Source organism: Delphinapterus leucas, chromosome X (assembly GCF_059928025.1).
Source record: "Delphinapterus leucas isolate spDelLeu-1000000601 "Yukka" chromosome X, BTC_Dleu_Yukka2, whole genome shotgun sequence".
Lineage (NCBI taxonomy): Eukaryota > Metazoa > Chordata > Mammalia > Artiodactyla > Monodontidae > Delphinapterus > Delphinapterus leucas.
The window spans coordinates 104,484,518-104,507,561 of NC_143150.1; the positions used below are offsets into that span (position 1 = coordinate 104,484,518).

The 23,044-nt window shown below is 34.0% G+C and overlaps 1 protein-coding gene across 1 annotated transcript in view; it reads left to right on the top strand.

Moving 5' to 3' along the window:
* Positions 1-23,044, top strand: part of LOC149744371 (dystrophin-like) — a 108,782-nt gene that overhangs the window by 25,956 nt on the left and 59,782 nt on the right. The window contains exons 4-8 of the mRNA XM_089904646.1: positions 4,533-4,713; positions 12,901-13,046; positions 18,473-18,685; positions 21,496-21,609; positions 22,559-22,714. Of these exons, the coding sequence (XP_089760772.1) occupies positions 4,533-4,713; positions 12,901-13,046; positions 18,473-18,685; positions 21,496-21,609; positions 22,559-22,714 (810 nt within the window). The remainder of the gene's footprint in view (positions 1-4,532; positions 4,714-12,900; positions 13,047-18,472; positions 18,686-21,495; positions 21,610-22,558; positions 22,715-23,044) is intronic.

Sequence of the window (23,044 nt, forward strand, 5' to 3'; positions counted from 1 at the left end):
ATTAGAGGATAGATGAAAAGGTTTCCAGGATGAACCTTAATGGTAAACTGAGATGACTGGGCTTAATTTTAAAAGCAATGAATGGGGGTTAATCTGCATACTTTGAAAACAGTGGTTTAAATAATGGAAGACTGGAGATGGAGAGGCAACAGGGTTGGTTTGGAGGTGGTATTGAATCCAGAAAGTGAGGGGAAATTCAAAGCTATTTTGAAGGGAAAATCAGTTGAAGGATTTGATGATTCTTCTTCAAATATTGGACCTACAGCTTTACTAGGAAGTAAATAAACTCAGGAAATATATTTTTGGATAAAGAATATCATACAGCAAGGCATTTAGTTTATTAGGCAAATATGCAAGTATAGGTAATTTCTGTTCCCTGTAATTCTAGATACATTTTGCTATTAAAGAATAGAATCCATGACTTTTTTTTTCCCTGTGAATTAGAGGAATACTCCATCTGTATTATTTCTTGTGATAAAAAATCTGTTGATAGTACCATAACCTGTTTCTTGAGATTCAGATATAGATATTGATAACATCTACAAAATGCATTCATCCATAAAATACATATTCAGTGTCTCTAATGTGGCCAAGAATGATAATAAGTGTATTAGCTGGTTTGGGCTGCCATAACAAATACCATAGACTGGGTGGCTTAAACAAAAGAAATTTATTTTCTCACAGTTCTGGAGGCTGAAAGTCCAAGATGAAGGTCTGGCAGGTTTCAACTTCTGGTGAGAACTCTCTTTCTGTCTTGCAGACAGCTGCCTTCTCACCACGTCCTCACCTGGCCTTTCCTTGGCACATGTGCATGGAGGGGAAAAAAAATCTTTGTCTTGTAAGGCCACCAGTCCTATCAGATAAAGACCCTGCACTTAAGAACTGATTTAACCTTAATTACTATCTAAAAGCCCTATCACCAAATATACTCACATTGTGGGTTAGAGCTCCAACACATACATTTTGGGGGACATGATTTGGTACACAGATTCTCACCCTGCCCCCCATTTATGTCCTTGTTACATGCCACGAGCCCCCAAAGTCCAAAAGTCATAACTCATTCTAGCATCAACCCTAAAGCCTAAAGTCCAAAGTCTCTTCATAATTTAAATCAGATAGGGATGAGACTCAAGATATCATTCATTCTGAAATAGAACTTCTTTCCTGCTATAAACCAGTGAAACCAGATGACTTATGTGCTTCCAATATATGATGGTGGGACAGGCATAGGCTAGGCATTCACATTACAAAAGGAGAAAAAATAGGGAAGAAAGAAGGGATCCTAATCAAGTCCAAAATTTAGCAAGGCAAATTCCACTGGATTTAAGGTTTGAGAATAATCTTCTTTGGCTTGATGCCCTGCCTTCCAGTCCTGCTAGGGTGATGCTTCTACCTTTAGGACCCACTGGGGTGGCAGACACTTAAGTTTAGGGAATATTAGAGTGAGCATTCATTGACCCTGCCCTCATAGCATTTACCTAGAGTAGGTGAGAGAGAGAGATTAAGTAAATGATTAAATAAACAGATGTTAAATTACCACTGGGACAAATGCTTTAAACAGAGGTACAGAGTTCTGGGAGAGTGTCTAACAGGGAAAACCTGACCTTGACAGAGCCACCAAGGGCAGCTTCCTTGAGGCAGGTACATTTGAGTTGAAAGTAAGAGAACAGCAGGGAAGGAGGCTTTAGGCAGAAGGAACATGGTGGGAGGGAGCAATAATGACCAAATAACTGAAATAAGGCCAATGTGAATGCTGGGCATAGAAGGGTGGGGGCGTAAGATGAAAGATGGAGGCAAAAAGACAAGCATATAGGAGACAAAGCAAGGACTCTAAGGGCATGCTAGGACCTTGGTCTTTATCTGAGGAGCGAATGGAGATCACTGGAGGTTACATATCTTAAATATTCTCTCGAGGTTAGAGAAGTCATCCTAAGTGAAATCATTTCTTTTTTCTGCATTCAGCCACAAAGTTCCAAATTCTGATGATGGAAGTCTATACCTCTTCATCACTCCTTACTGTTTCTTTCTGCCCCATTTGTTTCTGTTAGTTTGATGAATCACCTTAGGCAAAATACTTAGCAGGATAAGCCCCATGTCATTCACACAACAGTTGAAATTGTGATTACTTGGTTGTGATTAGTAATAGGTAGATAAATTACTCCATCCTGTTTGTCAGCGCATTCTGTTATTTGGAGATGTTTCTAAAATTAGGGTGCAGATTTAGCTCAAAATCTAATGTTTGCCAGAACTGGCTCTTAATATGTTGAGGATTAGGGAGCCCTTTAAGAATTGGAAGAAATCCATGGACCCTTTCCTGAGGAAAAAAAAACAAGTTTTTTTAGTAGATAAACATACAATTTTGAAGGATAAACAGACTGAGAGAACATGCCTTACTCTAGAGGACCAACCACACTAAGGCCCTTTTATGGAAATAACGAGTAATTGTTAACATCTTTTAAATGTTAAATATTTGAGGTCAAAATGATATTTTCTATGATTTACTCTTAGAACTTTAAGGTCCCTGCTGAACATTTGCCCAAATGTTTTATTAGTTTCAAAGTCCCCTTTGTTTTGCAGAACATACTTTACTATACTGTAGACTCATTATATAGCCCCCTAAGAAGGAAGAATGACGGCCCTACATCTGGCCAGATGTAAATCGGGTTCTTAAATGTTTCATGGCAGATGTCATTGGTACCATTTGCAAGTCTAGTGTACAAAGTGCATGTCTGTAATTCTGTAATCCAAACCACAGAGTGTTACCCTTTATCTCTTGTCTTACTCTTCTTCTATGAATATGCTCCTACCTTCTAGCACTTGATAGAGAGGCTTTATATTTGAATGGGAGAGATGGGGGTCACTTCCTTATTTATCTAAATGTCTTTAATTTTCACCTACCAAAAGAATTTGATTGTTAGAGATTAACCTACCTGAATCAACTCATACTGTTATAATCACATACCAGAATTCCTCTGAAAGTTATCTTTATATCTTCTAAAAATAGATTGTCCATTAGGTAGTATTGCTACTATGAAAGGATCCATGTGATAAATTTATCTCATTCAGTCCCAAGACAAAAGTTACTCTCTCTAAAAGAGTATGCATTGATCCAAAAATAACAGTTTTTTTTTTACTTTTTACATTAATTTCCAGGAAGCTCAGATTTTTATTTAGTTCATAATTATTATAATTCTGTCAATTTTCCTTTCCTTCTAATTGTCTTGTGACCCGATTTTTACATTTTAATTCTCCTGCTTTTTACATTTTGAACAATAAATGATCCTGAAGTACTTTTTTCTAGAGGTAGCATAGTTATGACTTTTAAGTGAACAACCATGGTAATAATACTTTAAAAAAGAGCATTTTGAAATTTCTGTTTGCGTTCAAATTATGTATTTATTAGAAACATATGAATTGCAACTTCACTGGAAACAAAAGAGTATGAAAATATTTACACCAAGAACAGCACCGTTCCAAAGAAATTGAATGCAGGCCACAAATTCAAGTCATGTGTAATTTTAAATGTTCTAGAAATGACATTTAAATAGGAAAAAGAGGTAAATAAATGAATTTCAATAATGCATTTTATTTAACCTGATATATCAAAAATATCATTTCAAGATTTAATCATTATTTTAAACTATGAGTTTGTATTTTCATACTAAGTCTTCAAAATTCAGTGTATGTTTTCCAATGACAGCACATCTAAATTTGGACTAAGCACTTTTTAGGTGCTCAGTAGCTACATGTGATGAGAGACTACTACATTGGACAGCACGGCAGAGTGTCCTTGTGATTTTTATCAACTAAATCAGAGTAGTCTTGAGAGTGAAAGGGGGTGCTGTTAACAATTATGCCAGGACAACAAGAGTAAAGCAGAGCAAACAGCCTCCCTAATTAAAATGATGGTAATTGCCTATTCAGTCAGGAGAAGTGATAAGACTGTACAAAACTTAGATAATTATAGACACAAATATGTGAGTGTATATACATAAATATTACATAGATTACATATATATGTAATCTATATAAAAATATATAAACATTTGTAATTTAATGTAGTATGTATATATGCAGACACATGTAGCTATATATACAATTTATATTCTACACAAATGAATTTAAAGAAAATTGTTCATTGAGTGAGCTTAGAATTTGAAGTAAAGGTGCACAGTTTTGACATGAGCGGGGTAGAGAAACATCCATGTTTGATTTATGAAAAAGATATAAGGTCATTCATAGTACTTTTCAGCTGTATATATTTATGCCCATTAATGTTCTAAATGATGTCATTTTGAAATTTAAAAATCATTGTATATGATGATATCTATTGAATGAAGAGTCAAGGTATTCTTAAATTGATCACCTGTGCTGGAAGCTTGCTTCAACCATCATGGATGTTTCTTACCAATATTTTGATAAGGGCATTAAGCTAAGTTTGCATCACTGCCTTTTAATACTTTTCTTTGCAAAAATGTAATGTATGCAAAGTAAAAACATTATTTATTTTAATACTCTAAATTATGGTACAGGATGAAGTCAACCGGCTGTCAGCTCTTCAGCCTCAAATTGAGCGATTAAAAATTCAAAGCATAGCCCTGAAAGAGAAAGGACAAGGGCCAATGTTCCTGGATGCAGACTTTGTGGCCTTTACAAATCATTTTAACCAAGTCTTTGCTGATATGCACGCCAGAGAGAAAGAGCTACAGACAAGTAAGTAAAAATACTTAAAATGACTAACTTGATGTTTTCCAAATTAGTTATTTGTCATGAAAAGAGAAAGTACTAACATGAAACAATGATTTGCATCAAAGAAACCATACCCTCTACAACCTGTAGTAACAACTAATGGAATGTTGTTTTCGGAAAACAAATCTGTTAGATTTCCATTTCTTGCTCCCTCCATAATAATGTCATGACTATGAAGAACAAATAAAGTATATGTTGTGTATAGGCGTAACTTCTCCTTGGCGGGTTGCAAATTTTACAGTCAAATGTTTGGAACATTGAAGGAAATAAAAGAGCAGTGGAAGCCCTGTTAGTAGGTTTTCATCAAATCCAGTTTGCTTCATGTGCAAGGATATCTAGCTAGGCATCCTGCTAATACTTCTATCAATTTATATGAAGATTATTATAGCTGTAGCATACATGTGGCAACTGAAACTCAGCCAAGGACAAATTATTCTTTGGGCTGCATTTTGCTCTTGGATCACTATAACTATACAATATCTTCTTTTTCTCATTTACTGGTAAAATACAACATATGAGTGGAGCAATTATGCAAATGCCTACCATATGACGAGCAAATTTTTCAGGATGTCGATTTTGTCTCTCACCAGTTTGCTCTTATGATATTAATACACAGTCCAAATATCCCTACTCATCAGACAAAAATTCCTTTGACGAGCAGGTTTATGAACATTTTTAAGCATTAGCGAATGGGTCTTTGGTTCACCATACACATATATACATATGTATATATATGTACACACAAAGGATTATAGAGTAAAACTAGATTTTTAAGGCATTAAGATAAAAATATTTTTTTAAAAAGTCATCCTCAAAGTTGTCATGAGAATCACAAGAACATATATTTGTTTTCTACTGAAACTTTAATTTGTTGGAACACACATTTTTAACTGCTTTCCTTTGCAAATGTGCAAAAAATTTACCACATAATAACATTGCTAGAATCAGCATAGGGTAATACACGGGCTTTCCTCACTTTCCTATTTTTTTTCCTTGTGAGGTCATGTAATGAAAGATAAATGCATTTTTTTTTCCTTTCTTTTACTTCAAAGTCATTTTTACTGAGGGGTTTATTTTCCTGATAGGGAATCAGGTAATACAACTTTACAGTAACATCAGCTCCCTCTAGTGGATTTCAGTGTACTTGTTGCTGGGCCTCTGTAAAATCAATTGGGGAAAAGATTGTAAATGTCCTAAATTTTCAAACGTTGACCTATTTAAGAATAATGCATTTTTCTTATCATAAAATCCATAAACCTCCCTTAAAGTCAAGTACATGTTAATGGTTATACTGTAACTGGTTGTCAGAGGAGCTTATTCACTGAAAATTTTTTAATTTACATAGACTTATTCATTATATTAAGGTTTAACATTTTTTTCTGTTTCTTTTAAAGGTGTTCAGAATGTTGATGTGTGATGATAACAGATTTGATTATGACACCATAATATAAATATATATTAATATATAACCTCTGTTCATATAGCTATCAGTATACCCATCTATATTAGCATGTCTTCTCTTTATCTTGCATATATATGATGATTGTTTATAAAAGTGCCAAATATTTTCATTTCATTTATGTCTAAATAAATGTACTCCTTTCCACTATATTAACCAAATATCTCTAGCACTTTGATTCACTCTTTTGGAAAACTTATTTTCATTCATTAATAATCATTAATTAAATATGGATTATATATATGAATTATAAATTATTCAGTTTATATTTGTATATATAATTTATATGCATTATGTGTATTAAATATTATATATAAATTGTGTATATATAATTTATACATTGCATATATTGTGTATTATATGTATAAATTATATATAATTTTATGTAATATGTATTTATATATAATTTATGTATATGTATTATGTACATATATAAAAATGGTGAATAAAAGTTCACCACATCAAGTCATATTGCAGTTCAGTTTGTTAATTAATAATTATTTTCAAGGAATTTTCCATATGTATGTTTTCCCCCAAACTTACACCGGGGAGTAAATCTCATTTCTTTTATTACTACATGGTGCTTTGAACATATTAAGTATTCAGCAAGTAAGAGCTACCATCTTGGGAATCCATCTTGACTTTCATTCCCTCTTTCCTTTTCTTCTTTACTAGTGTTGTCACAATGAAACAAAATCTTGACATCTTAAGTGTACTTTAAATGGTGAAAACTGGTGTGAGGAATTGGTGGTTGGTATTTGGCAAAGATGATATGAGAAAATAATATTAAAAGTTAAATGTATTCTATATTCATAGTAATTTTTAGTCTACAAACAACAGTCTTATAAATTATCTTTCTTAGTCCTCAGAGAGGACACAGAAGCTGAAAGATGAACAGGAATTAGTGAGATTAAGGGTAGTAGGTGCTGGCTAGCTAAGAATCTGAGAAGTCCTGTGTCCCTGGAGCACAGAGAGGAGAGAGTGATGCAAGGTGAGCCTAGAGAGGCAAACAGCCTAGAAGGGCCTTTTATGAGCCACGGTGAGGGTTCTAGACACTAACATGAGAAAAATGAAACAATACTGATGGGTTTTATGCTGTGATATAACATCATAAATCAGTTTTACATTTTCAGAAACTGAGCAGTGAGGATAGATTGAAAGGAAGCAAAAGTACATGTGGAGAGACTAGGAAGGATCTTCCCTTGTGTGGGTTTTTGCTTGAGCTAAATAACTTACCTGTGAGATACTAACAAAGGCATTTGATCTTTTCACAAGTTGTTCTGTCTTCTCAGAATAGAGTGGAAGTTTGGTTTAGCTCTCAACGAGAGAACTTTACGTCTTGCATCCGAATACTGATCCGAAGCAGTTATACAGAAAAATATCAACAGTTCAGAAACTGAAATATTTCCCTTCTCATTAAACTGAGAGACCAGAAGGAAGCTAAAGAAGGGAGAAGACAATCAGGGCCTCCCTTAGAAATGAAGTGGACTTGAGGGTGAGATTAGAGCCCATTGGGTAACTATTCCCACAGCTCTTCAGATGTATTTCCTGATTGATGAACCCACACATGGGTAGTGAGATAGCTAGTTCAGAAACTATGGACTTGCTAGGTCCTGTTTCAGTTCTAGCTCCTCCCCAAAGCAATCCACCTGTGAAACACCCAGAGAGTTTACTTAGGATCCAGATTTCAAGGAAAAAAATGTGCCCAAACATCCCGAATCAGAATACAGAATAAGATGTTCCATCTATACAATATGGTAAATAGTGCCCACATGCAGTGGTGGTCTGGATTCTTCAATACTTTACCAGGGTTTTGAAGAGAACCTGAGACTTTACATAATGTAAGTTATTCATTGAATAATGCAAATTAATGCGTACTTTGTTGACATTTTGTTTAACACAAAGAAAAATAATGTATCAAGTTGTGATTATTTCTTAAGATCTAGCTAGAATTGTATTGGTTAATAGAAGAAAGATCAATCAAATTTATTATTTAATAATATAGAATGTTTAAGTGGTCATCTTCTTTCTGGATTTGAGAGATTTTTGTTTTATGCTGGCCTGTGCTGAAAAACAATGGATTCTTTGAATGTATGGCATTTTATTTCTGTCAGTCTGTCTATCTGTCTATCTCCTTTCCTCCCTCCCTCCTTTAATCTATTCCATAGGTGGATGCTGACTGAGTTTTGGACCATCTATAATATTATAACATATACTTATGAGTTAAGTAACTGTTTCATACTTGTACAGTGCTCATGCTACCTTATCACTTTGGTGATAAGCTGACAAGTCAGAAAATCTTTGTTTCCTCTCATTTAATGTAGGTACAATTACAACTACAAATACAGTCTTTCCCCAGGATGCTACAAATGCCAAGACTATCCTCAGCACAGTCTAAACACTCTTCCAAATACATGGTTAAATATGCGGTGCAATATAATAAACTATGCCTTGTATATGTATTTTTAAATGACCATTAAGTATTAACCAGTACTGAAACAACAGTATTTAAGTAAACCTGAAGTTAAACAAATAAAACCCTTTCATCCTTTTTGTTACCATTTCCCTTGATCTTTATCTATTTTTATTATTTAAAGTTTGGTCTGATCATGATTCTCTTTGCAGGATGAAGTGGACACTAACTTTTTAAATTCACTCTGTGTGTGTTAGGATATTCATATGCATGCATTGTATGTCTTCATGTGTGGACATGTGTGTGTGTGTGTTTGTAAATCATTTCAGAGCAATGTCTTAGGTTTGGCTATGCATCTGGCTCTCTAGAAAGTAAATTAGTTCAAAGGAACCTACCTCTCCCCACAAATGAAAGAACATGAGTGCCTCTATTCAGCTTTTGTTCTCTCCCTAGCAAGGAAGTGTTCTCCTTTTATTAACATAGATAAAACTTTGTATTAAACTCTTAAAATTTCTACTTAGTCTTGAGTATGTCTCCTTCACTTTCCTGTTGTATTGCATCTCCCTTCTAGCTAATAATAATAGCAAATATGTACCCAACAATGGATGCAGTAATCAGCAAATATAGAGACAAATTTAGAATAAAATGTAGCCTCTTATTAAGATCTACAAAGGCCTTCATGGTCGTAGTTTCCCCTGCCCTAATGTCGCACCACACTTCACCTTGCTCACTTTGTTCTTGCTACACTTGCCTCCTTGCTGTGCTCCTACCTTACTAGAAATACTCATGTCTTTGGACTGTTAAACTTGTTATTACCCACCTGGAAAACCTTTCTTCTCTGTATTCATATGGCTCCCTCCTTCAGTGCTTTTAAGTCTCTTGTGAAGTGATACTTCCAAGGAGAGGGCTTTTTTATTCACTGTCTGGTCCCTTTCTATCCTTTTTATTTTATTTAATACTTTTATTATATTCAAAGGGTTTCTGTAACATATAGACATTTTTTTAAATAATGAAAAAAATAGAAATCTGCATACTGAGCTACTAAACTTAAGAAATGGAATATTGGTAAAACCACTGATGTACTTTGTTGCCCCTCTCAAATTCCGTTCCCTCCCCTCTATACGCACTCTCACCATCATCTCCAGGCAGAGCTTCTGTTTGTCTCTTCTCAGTGCCATTCCCTGCTCTTCCTATGAAAACTACACTTCCTAGGATCCTTTTTTTAAACTGTCTACCTGCTTGGTTCAGCCAGTGGGAGGCACTTGGAGGATACTGAAGGTGAGAAGAGGAGAGAAGATAGAATATTCTCTTCTCCTCTCAGTGTTACAGGGTGCCTCTCCATCAGTGGCTGAGAATGAATCCTCCAACTTTCTAGCCCTCTCTGGAAACAGCATACCTCAGGGACCCTGCATCCCCAAAGGGAATCCCCCTGTGAATTCAGCTCCTGCTGGGTGGTTCCAATTATTGGTTTCTTGTAACACCATCTCACACCTCTTCCCTTTGTCCCTCTAAGCTTGGCGATGGTAGTATCTTCCATTGCTAATCTATTGATTGCCCACCATCCCTTGTGTAAATCCTCATTGCTCCAACATTTTTATTTCTAATTCTCAATCTTAAATTTTTTTTATTGCATTATCTGGAAGGATCTCCCCCCCCACCGCCATAACTTAATTTTTCTTCACTGCATTTATTTCTATTAGTCATTATAGTCTCTTGATTTGTTTGTTAGTTTTCTGACTCACCAATTATATTTTAAGCATCATGAAAGCCAAGGCTTTGCTATTTTAATTTTTACTTCTTGCTTCCCTGGTGCTCAGAGCATTGAATAATTATTGGCTGAATGAAGGAATAATAAATGACTTCAATTAATTCTCCCCAAAGTATCTACATCCCCATTTTTATAAATGAGGTCTAAGATGCTAAAATGTTAAGTAATTTGCCAAAGCTAGTGAGTGGAGAGCCAATTCCAAAAGACAGGTTTACTGAACTGCATAATCAGACTTGCTAATTGTCATGCTACACAGCCTCCTTCTGTACAAACAGAATGGAGAAGCAATTCTGATAGATGTTCATGAAAAACCTGTTGATCTTTTTCTAATAAAAAGTAACCCTAATATCTTCATCAACTCTTTCTATACTTATCTTTCTCTCCTGACATATATTCATCATCTGGATAAAATTGGACTGATTCATATCACCTCTGACAAGCTTCTAATAAATGTTTATTGTGTCCCAGCCACTGCCACAAGGAAAACAAGCACTGTTTTCCAGAATGTATATGTTCAAGTTCAGTTAAACCAAACTTGGTACATTTTATAATCTATCCAACATACCTCCTTGTCTCTACCCATAGACCTGTCTCCTTCCAACTCTTTGCTTCATCATAACTAAATACTGCTTTACTTCAGTACTATTCATGAGATCCCTCTTTGTTTTTATTAATAATTACCTAGCATTCAAATGTATCTAGTTAGCAGAGAAACACATTATTTATATGAAAGAAAGCAGTGAGGTTTATAGTACCACAGAGATCTTTTGAGATCCTCCAGTATGAAATCAGAAATGCTCAGGTTAAAGAAGGCCTCTTAAAATAAATTTGGGCATGAACTGCCAAATAAATATAAGCACATTGAGTAAAATTCTCAGTATCCCTTTCTAACACACTTTCTAGAAATATATTTTCCATTTGAAAACCCCACTAACAAGCGTGCAAAGTACTTTCCTATATTCTTCTCATTTAGTTTAGAAGGAATTGGTATATAGAAGTGAAACTCATAGGCTATCTGATAAAAATAATGTGGTTTAAATAATGCAATTGGATATAGTGATTTGAGCTAGTATTTTGCAGTGTGATTTTATCTGTTTAGGGGAATTCTCAGCCATTATCTCTTCAAATGTGGCTTCTGTCCCATGTCTCTCTGTGATTCTGGGATACATTTATGTTCATTTTACTGTTTTTTTCTATGTCTCTTATTCTCTCATCTTTATTTTCCATCTGTTTCTCTCTCCATGCTTCATTCCAGATATATATGCATGTATGCATATATATAAATACACATACATACACACACATACATGTATATGTTTCTGGCCTACCTTCAGGTTTACTAATTCTCTGTTTAGCTTTGCCTAATCTGCATTTAAACCTATTCATTGTGTTATTACTTTTTCACTTATTGCATGTTTCAGTTCTACAGTTTCTTTTTTATTCTTCTTAAAACACTTAAAATCATTTTTATGGTTTCCAGTTTTCTGCCAAAATTCTCAACCTTGAACATGGTCAGTATAGCTACTTAAGTCACATAATCTGTGTGGGTGTGTATAAAATAATGTATAGTAATAAATAGTATATATACACATATATACATTTTAGATTTAAAATTTGTATATAACTATATATACACACACATTGTACTTTCCCATATATATATAAATTTCATTCCCTAATTTTATATATAGTTGGAATGAATATATGTATGTACATATACATATATGTGTGTGTGTGTGGTGTGTGTGTGTGTGTGTGTGTATATATATATATATATATATATGTTAGAGAAAGTACATTGTTTGTTGGTGGCTTTGACTTTGAAACAAGATGATCTTGGTTTAAAATCCTGGCTGTGACACTTACTAGATGTTTGACTATGAACAGATTAGTTGGCCTTCTTTTATAGCCTCTGTTTCCTCAAATGTAAATGGAATAATAATGTCTATGTCACAGGTTTATTATAAGAATTAAGAATGATAATGTGCGTGATCATTATTAGAGTTTCTGACACTAAACGCACACAAATTGTGTTTCTTTTAGTAAAATACAGCATGAACTGATGTAATATAAAATATCACCTGCTGTAGATAATGTTACTATTTTCCCCAAAGGCAAATGATAATACAGAAAGAGAGTAGTCTTCAAAGTCAAATATACATGAACTCTACTTGGTTTCTCCAACTACCATCTGTGTTACCTTGGGCAAGTTACTCAGCCTCTCTGTTGCTCCATTTCCTCACCTTAAAAAACATGAATTAAACAATGCAAATCTTGCAAGGCTGATAGGAGGATTCGATGTAATATATGCATAGTTTCTGTCAAAGTATCAGGCATGTAATAGGAATTTATCTTCAACAACATAATCATATTCTAATCTGTATATTCACGTTTTCACACTTTGTTAATATTTGTAATTATTAGTATGATTGAGTTTGCTGGCAGCTTAGGAAAACAAATGACAAAGTTTTAAATGGTTAAATGATTCTCTTTTTTTCCCTTTCGATAAAGTTTTGGACACTTTGCCACCCATGCGCTATCAGGAGACCATGAGTACCATCCTCATGTGGATCCAGCAGTCAGAAACCAAACTCTCTGTACCTCAGGTTACTGTCACTGAATATGAGATCATGGAGCAGAGACTCGGGGAGTTACAGGTCTGTGACTATTTAAATGTCTTAAACAATACAGTACAGATCTCATCTATCAAGCAATCACATTGGTATAACCTTAATATAATACTAGAATTAAAATAATCGTGGCAAGTGTAATAGTTTACCAGCTGAAAAAATGAAGATTAAGAATTTAAAAGTGTAATATTTTATGCATTTGTGCCTTCTCTCCATAAGATAAAAATTCCATCTTTGAAAACAATGACACGGTCTACTTAAGAAGTATATTCTTTCCTGCTTAGTGTATATTTTCAGAAACATGGATTTTGATTATTATAGAAGTTCTGGTATTATTCCTCCCCTTTGCTTGCTGATTTAGAGCTCATCTCACATTTCCAAAAAGAAAGTGGTAAATTAATGTAGTTATAAAATTAGTTTTAATTTAAACCCTTTTTGATGTAATATTGTAATTAGGTTTTGAGTTCTATTCACTGTATTTTAATAGTCTTATATCAGGAAATAAAATACTAATATGGGAAATTAAAGAAATAATTTTTATGAGATTTTAGAATACTTTCCCTGCTAGTTCTGAAAAGCCTGTGCTGTATATCTAATCACATTTTATTTTGTAAGACATTAAAGTGTATTCATTCATTGTATTAAGAGCTGAGATAATATGTCCACATTTTGAGAATTAAATTAAGAAAAAATGTTAAAAATTTAACTTTGTTATATCAAGAGTTCTTTTTTGGGAATTAAATATTATTTCCTAAAAAAGTAATTTTAGAAGAATTTCTTCAAAGAAATCTTTATTTTAAACATTTTCCAGTATATGTTGTCCTATTTAAACTATTTACTATAATACCAAACAACCTATAACTGTGTAATCTTTTTGCCCCTTTATGTTGTTGTTTGTAATACCTGAAATAGTTCCAAAATTTACTTTGAAGTATATGTGACTTAATAAAACTATAAATGTAAGGACATAAGAGTACAAAGGTATAGCAATTAGGGGAGTGGGTTAAGTATAAAAGAAACTGTATGCAGATGAATGGAACAGTGTATTTCCATTGATAAAACAGTGATGGAGGGAAAATTATTTATAAATATTATTGAGAAGATGAATTATTAACTAACTGAAAAAAATGAAGTTAGAAACTTGTGTCAAATGTTACACCAAAACAAGCTACCACATAGATTAAAAAGTCAGAAACATTTTAATCATAAATTTTGGAGAAATTTTTAATAAAACTTTAAAAACATATGGGGAAGCACAAAAATCAATGGAAGTGATCACAAACATTGTAAAAATACCAGAGCCAATTTTAAAGAAAAATGAGATAAGGAAAACACTTGCCTGAGTAAGTTATTAATAAGGTAGTCACCAGAAAGAGACATAAATGACCATTAATCCTATGAAAAATTGTACCTCAAATTGTAAAGGATGTAGTACAGATTTACAAAATGAGATATTTTTTACGTACTAAAGTACAAAAAGAAATCTAAAAAAATAAAACAAATGAATATAACAAAACAGAAACGGACTCATACAGAGAACAAACTAGTGGTTGCCAGTGGGCAGAGGGGTGGGGGAGGGGCAAAATGGGGGTATGGGATTAAGAGGTACAAACTACTATGTGTAAAATAAGTAAGATACAAGGATATCTTGTACAGCACAAGGAATATAGCCAATGTTTTATAATAACTTTAAATGGAGTATCATCTATTAAAACACTGACTTACTATGTTGTACACCTGAAACTAATATATTAACTCAACTATACTTTAATTAACAAAAGAAATTGTAAGGATGTAGTACAAATTTACAAAATGAGATACTATTTTTTACATACTAAATTGCAAAAAAAAAAGAAACCCAAAAGATATAGTAAGTGCAGATCTGGCAGCAATGAACTACATCTCACCTATTGGAGGGAATGTAAATTGAATGTAAGTTTTGCTGAGGAAAAGTTTTCAGATATAGATACATAGAGATATGCATAAATAGATCATAAACATAATTTAAAAGAGTGGAAAACTTAAAATTATTTTATACAGCTAATAATGGGAAATGGTTAAATGAACTGCAGAAGCAATTAAAATCTGTTTTTGAAAAATACTTAATGACATGGGAGAAGGCTCACAATAAATTGCTTAGCTCAAAATGTAGTTCTACATAGAGGGAACTTTCCTCAACATAATAAAGACCATATATGACAAACCCACAGCCAACATCGTCCCCAGTGGTGAAAAAGTGAAACCATTTCCAGTAAGATGAGGAACAACACAAGGTTTCCCACTCTCACCACCATTATTCAACATAGTTTTGGAAGTTTTAGCCACAGCAAGCAGAGAAGAAAAAGAAATAAAAGGAATCCAAATCAAAAAAGAAGTAAAGCTGTCACTGTTTGCAGATTACATGACACTAAACATAGAGAATCCTAAAGATGCTACCAGAAAAGTACTAGAGCTAATCAATGAATTTGGTAAAGTGGCAGGATACAAATTAATGCACAGAAATCTCTTGCATTCCCATACACTAATGATGAAAAATATGAAAGTGAAATTAAGAAAGCACTCCCATTTACCATTGCAACAAAAAGAATAAAATACCTAGGAATAAACCTGCCTAAGGAGGCAAAAGACCTGTATGCAGAAAATTATAAGACACTGATAAAAGAAATTAAAGATGATACATATAGATGGAGAGATACACCATGTTCTTGGATTTGAAGAATCAACATTGTGAAAATGACTCTACTACCCAAAGCAATCTACAGATTCATTGCAATCCCTTTCAAACTACCACTGGCATTTTTCACAGAACTAGGACAAAAAATTTCACAATTTGTATGGAACCACAAAAGACCCTGAATAGCCAAAGTAATCTTGAGAAAGAAACACGGAGCTGGAGGAATCACGCTCCCTGACTTCAGGCTATACTACAAAGCTACAGTAACCAAGACAGTATGGTACTGGGACAGAAACAGAAATATAGATCAATGGAACAGGATAGAAAGCCCAGAGATAAACCCACGCACGTATGGTCACCTTATCTTTGATAAAGGAGGCAAGAATATACAATGGAGAAAAGACAGCCTCTTCAATAACTGGTGCTGGGAAAACTGCACAGCTACATGTAAAAGAATGAAATTAGAACACTCCCTAACACCATACACAAAAATAAACTCAAAATGGATTAAAGACCTAAATGTAAGGCCAGACACTATCAAACTCTTAGAGGAAAGTCGAGGCAGAATACTCTGTGACATAAATCACAGCAGGATCCTTTTTGACCTACCTCCTAGAGAAATGGAAATAAAAACAAAAATAAACAAATGGGACCTAATGAAACTCAAAAGCTTTTGCACAGCAAACGAAACCATAAACAAGACGAAAACACAACCCTCAGAATGGGAGAAAATATTTGCAAATGAAGCAACGGGCAAAGGATTAATCTCCAAAATTTAGAAGCAGCTCATGCAGCTCAATATCAAAAAAACAAACAACCCATTCCAAAAATGGGCAGAACACCTAAATAGACATTTCTCCAAAGAAGATATACAGATTGCCAACAAACACATGAAAGATGCTCAACATCACTAATCATTAGAGAAATGCAAATCACAACTACAATGAGATATCATCTCACACCGGTCAAAATGGCCATCATCAAAAAATCTACAAACAATAAATGCTGGAGAGGGCGTGGAGAAAAGAGAACCCTCTTTCACTGTTGGAGGGAATGTAAATTGTTACGGCCACTGTGGAGAACAGTATGGAGGTTCCTTAAAAAACTAAAAATAGAACTACCATATGACCCAGCAATCCCACTATTGGGCATATACCCTGAGAAAACCATAATTCATAAAGTGTCATGTACCACAATGTTCATTGCAGCTCTATTTACAATAGCCAGGACATGGAAGCAACCTAAGTGTCCAGCAACATATAAATGGGTAAAGAAGATGTGGCACATATATACAATGGAATATTACTCAGCCATAAAAAGAAACGAAATTGAGTTATTTGTAGTGAGGTTGATGGACCTGGAGTCTGTCATACAGAGTGAAGTAAGTCAGAAAGAGAAAAACAAATACCATATGCTAGCACATATATATGGAATCTAAAAAAAAAAAAAGTCATGAAGAACCTAGCGGCAAGACGGGACTAAAGATGCAGACCTACTAGAGAATGGACTTGAGGATACGGGGAGGGGGAAGGGTAAGCTGGGACAAAGTGAGAGAGTGGCATAGACATATATACACTACTAAACGTAAAATAAATAGCTAGTGGGAAGCAGCCACATAGCACAGGGAGATCAGCTTGGTGCTTTGTTACCACCTAGTAGGGTGGGATAGGGAGGGAGGGAGGGAGGGAGGGAGATGCAAGAGGGAAGAGATATGGAGACACATGTATATGTATAACTGATTCACTTTGTTATAAAGCAGAAACTAACACACCATTGTAAAGCAATTGTACTCCAATAAAGATGTTTAAAAAAATGTAGTTCTATGCATACTAGATATTGTGTAAATAATCAAGGGTAACACTTTAATAAAGTAAAATAAAAATAAAAAATAACATATCACAAAATAAACATAAGGTATGCAACCACCAAATTATGTTTGACACATAATTATGCATATGTGAGTGTAAAATATCAGCTCTTCAGGGTTTAGTTTTACATGGAAAGAACTGGAAGTTTATGTAAAAAGTAATAGTTGTATATAATGGGTATTTTTTTCAATTTTTTATCTTCACCCTTTTTAGTTTATAACCAGAAAGGAAAATTTAAATAAATACTGAGTAGGTGAAACCTAAAGATATGCATCGTATTATAAGGGGTGGAATAGATTATACAGTACAAATGTAAAATCAAGTTTGTAAATTCTCCCCAAAATTCCCTAGAATTTCACTGTGATACTACAAAACAGAGCAGTGTCTTTTGAAAAATAAAAAAACATTCATTAAGTGGCATTAGTAAACCTTCCATCTGGTAACTTATTCAGAGCTTTGTTATCACATCTATCAATCTGATTTAGTTATATTTTTATCTATGAAGGTTAAAAGTTATCTTACTTAAAGGCTCAGTATAATTAAGTTAAACTCCATTAATTGAATCATAAATGCAGTTATTAATATACAGACAAAATGTAATAAAATTAGGTGTGCTAAAGCGCTTTGGTTCAGTAATATATAGGTTTGTATATATTTGGCATTGTTCAGAAGACTAGGCATAGATTTTTAAATAAAATATTATTAAATAATGTGTAAACTACTCTTATTAAAATTAGAATTTAAATGACTTTTATAACTGATGTTACATCATTTATTTTTCGATGTTTGAATCACCTAGCTTTCATTTTAAGTAATTTGATTTATCTGAAACTAGTCAATGAAATTGAACAATGAAACTCGTTAGTATTCATCAGTTAGTATAAATGCACTTTCTTCTTTTTAATTTTGAGGCTTTACAAAACTCTCTACAAGAACAACAAAATGGCCTAAACTATCTCAGCACCACTGTGAAAGAGATGTCAAGGAAAGCGTCCTCTAATATTAGCAGGAAATATCAGTCAGAATTTGAAGAGATTGAGGGCCGATGGAAGAAACTCTGTGCCCAGCTGGTCGAACATTGCCAAAAGCTGGAGGAGCAAATGGCTAAACTCCGAAAACTTCAGGTACTTTAAGATTTTACTTTTTATATTCATTTTTTTCTTTACTTGTCTCCTAATGATGAGTTACAAAATTTAAAGACATTTAACCTCCATAGTCCCTCAAAGTCAGTGATAAGGTCAGAAGACACAAATCTGTCTCAAAGGAGTATAGTCTGCCTATTGATTTTAAGAAAACTTTAATTAAGAGTTCTGCTTCTTAGATTTTCTTTAGAATTAGTTTTTTTTTCCACCAATACCAATAGGACTTAAACATGTTTTTAGCTCAGTAATTTTCAAAACCCATCTTTTCTTTAGTCTGGTTGTCCTCTAAATAGAGGTATCATTTAGCTTATATTCGAATAGATAAGTTATCTACCATGTAATATAGTCATATCATTTCATCAGCATATTTCACTTGTAATTGTATCTATAAATTTGACCCCATCACCTTCCACAAACCAACTTCTACTGACTTAATTTGTTTGGATAGTGCCACCTGATCACCCAGGCATTAGTAAACCAACAATTACACTGTAGCCTAAAGTTTAAAACATTTGGTGATGCAGGTAATATCTCTCTTATGTGGTAAATTATTGTGAAGAATGTTAATGCTGGGAAGAATCTTGAAAGCATCATGGCATGGTGGAAAAGCATTGGAATAAGACGCCTTTGGATCTAAATCCCAGTCCAGCTACTTAGTTGTTTTTATCTTACCTTTCACAAACCAAAAGACCAAGCAGTTTTAAATCATTCTTTAAAGCACAACATCCACATTTATGTGTCTCTACGTAGGAACATATGTGTACATGCATATACATGCATACACACGTATACATAAAAACACATTTTTATCAGTACCACTGGCGAAAGAGGGTACAATTACTTGGTCCTTGCCATCAAGGAGCCCATGTTCTGGTGAAGGAGAAAGGTGAGTGTATTTTTTTCCTGTTGCTGCAAATTTAATGGCTTAAAGCAGCACACATTTATTATGTTACAGTTCTGGGGGTCAGAAGTTCAATGTCAGTCTCAGTGAGCTAAAATCAAGGTATAGGCAGGGCTGTGTCCTTTCTGGAGACTTTAGGAGAAAATTTGTTTCCTTGTCATTTTTAGCTTTTGGAAACTACATTCCTTGGCTCATGTTTCCATCTTCTGTCTTTAAAGCCAGTAGTATAACACCTTCCAATTTCTCTCTTACACTCCTGCCTCCGTCTTAATAAGGGCCCTTGTGGTTATATTGTGCCCATCTGGATAACCCAGGATCATCTCCCCATCTCAAAATCCTTAACTTAATCGCATCTGCGAATTCCTTTTTGCCATATGAGGCACCATATTCACAGGTTCCAGTGATGGGGGCCTGAACATCTTGGAGGGTCATTATTTAACCTACCACAGTAAGTAAATTAAACAGTGCAGTAAACGTTATGACAGTGGAAAGAGAAGAAAAGCAACATAAACTGGGAAAAGGGGTTATGAAATGTTCTTGGAGAATGGTTTATCTTACTACACCTTGAATAAGTAGAATTTAGGCACCTAATAAAAGAGGAAGAAAGAGTTCCTGACAAAATGGAGCAGTATGTTCAATTAACTGGAAGTAGTTCAATATTGGGGAGACAAAAGATATGTTTGGAGATTAATAAAATATGTGATTGGAGAAGTGGTCTGGGGGTAGATCGTGAATGGGTTGGTCACCATGCTTTGGAATATGAATTATAATCTAATGGTGATGGGATTAAAAATAATGATAAGGTGGAACTGTTACTTTAAGGGGGGAAAGATAAGATAATATCTGTGTTTTTAAAACATCACTTTGAGAAGAGGAAGGAGGAGAGAATAATATTGGCACCACTGTGGAGAATGGATTAGAGTGGAGTAAGACTGAAGCAGATACCAAAAAGAGCTAATGCAATAATCAAGGAGCCAATAAGATCTAAACTAGGACAGTGGTGATGTGAAGAAAAGAGCAAAACTAGGCTCAAAAGATGTCAGCCAGATAATAATGTTGAAGTTTTTAGATTTAGTCAAATGCTTTTAAAGTCATTATTATTTATCATATTGAAGAGGAAAATTTCTGAGAAGCACACATTTTCAATAGAAATTTAATTAAGAAAGGAGAAAGTAGCACATCTGGACAGCATAGTTGAATTGTAGGCAAATAAAGGAGTTTGAAAAATCATACACTTGAAAAGTAGCCCCCAAAAAGCAGCAGAACAAACAGACATTATGTGAGAAAATAATGGGATGTACTTGGCTATTTACAAATGATAAAAGATAGCATTTTCCACCTGATCATTACTTCACCCTGGTCAGGCAAATGGGAAAGGAAAAGCAATTTTTTTCTCTCTTTAAAGATGACAAAATCTTGTTCTGAAAGTTCTCAACTGGAGGGGCTATGTAAACTGTCAACTGTAGAAAACAGTTTTTGGAAGTTCAGGTTTAGGGAGGCTATAAAGACACCATTACATTGAGTTTACTATTCATAGTTTGTTTTATGTACTTAAGGGCACATTCTTAGTATTATCATGAGTTGTTTTGTAACTTAAAATTTCTCTAGAGGGGGATATGATTTAACGTTCTCAAGAGCAACATCATAAAACCACATTTGGTAGTAATTTTTTTATTTTTAACAATAGCAGACTTCATACACCAGTGCTCATACAGTAGAGGCCATAAAAATGCAGTCCTAGAGAAAATACTCTTTTCCTGAAGAGCTACATAGAGACATCCTTCAAACATGGGGATTGTTCCTGGGCTTGTGTTCAAACATATCACCGTGATGAACTGGTTAAGATAAATCAGCACCCCAATAATGCCTTAAAATGGGTCTCTGATTTCAGAATCACATAAAAACCCTGAAGAAATGGATGGCCGAAGTTGATGTTTTCTTGAAAGAGGAATGGCCTGCCCTTGGGGATTCAGAAATTCTTAAAAAACAGCTGAAGCAGTGCAGGGTAAGATTTTTATATGATACTTTTCATATGAAGACTTTTATATGGAAAATATTATTTAGTTATATTGATGATTCTGAACCAGGGGCAGTTTTGTCCTTCTGGGGGACATTTAGCAATGTCTGGAGGCATTTTCATTTGTCGCAACTTGGGGTGGGGTAGATGCTACTGGCATCTAGTGGGTAGAGGCCAGGGATGCATCTAAATATCCTACAATGCACAGAACAGCACCCCACAGCAAAGAATTACCCAGCCCAAAATGACAGTAGTGCCAAGGTTGAGAAACTGGGCTAAATAAGAGAGAAATAGACAAAATATTGCCTTTTACTCAACACTCACTTTACAGCATTATTTTGATATAACATGCAGTTTAATTTAAAGGTAAAGAATTTTTTGAGCTATTCGTTATATCTTATTACAGGTTATCAGTCATACTATGTTTTTCTTACCATGTGTGTTGCACTGTAGTATAAGACAACGTGTATTTTGAAATAATATTGATTATACAATTGTCATGCAGTGGGAGGAGAACAATCTAGCTCTTTAAAGAACTTTCTTTGTGAATAAAAGCTAAAAAAGCAAATCCATTTTAAAAATAACCGTCACACCATCTTGCTATAAACAATTATTGCAATACCCTGTGTTTGAAAATCAAAATTCCTTCAAAAATAATAATGTATAAAACTCATCATTTTTGCACAGTTTTCTCACACGAAGTATTAAGCGTATTTACTTTTGTAACTAATATAAGTAGACTACAGATACATAATTCCCTATTTCATTCATGCCATAAAAACCACTGAACATTTTTTTGCAACATATATTTCAGATTTTAAAGGGCAAAATTCATGTGTAGTGTCATGATTCCTAATTATATGTTTCCTACCTATGTTGCATTTCAAATAGGTTGTGGTAATTTTTTCAGCTAACTTAAATTGAATTATTTCCTTAGCTTTTAGTCAGTGATATTCAGACAATTCAGCCCAGTCTAAACAGTGTCAATGAAGGTGGACAGAAAATAAAGAATGAAGCGGAGCCGGAGTTTGCTTCTAGACTGGAGACCGAGCTCAGAGAACTTAACACTCAGTGGGATCACATGTGCCAACAGGTATGTTCAATCTCTGTGGCTTGCTTCTTTTTAATTATGATTTCTTAATGTCTCCCTTCACCATTGCCCTTTTAAAAAGTTTAGTCTCTATGTTGTTGCTTTAAAGCACAGTTAATTAAAACTAGCCTTTGTCTAGCATATAAATTATTTTCATAGTAGATATTTTAAATAGTATATTCATCTTATTGGGGTCCTAAAATGACCTTATCGCATGCAGCTGTCATTCTGAACAATAAGGCCCTTTTCTTAGGCATTATTTTTATTGAATCTTTTCTCCAATGCATAACTTTATACAAGTAGTTGGATCAACAAAAGATACTTTTTACTTCT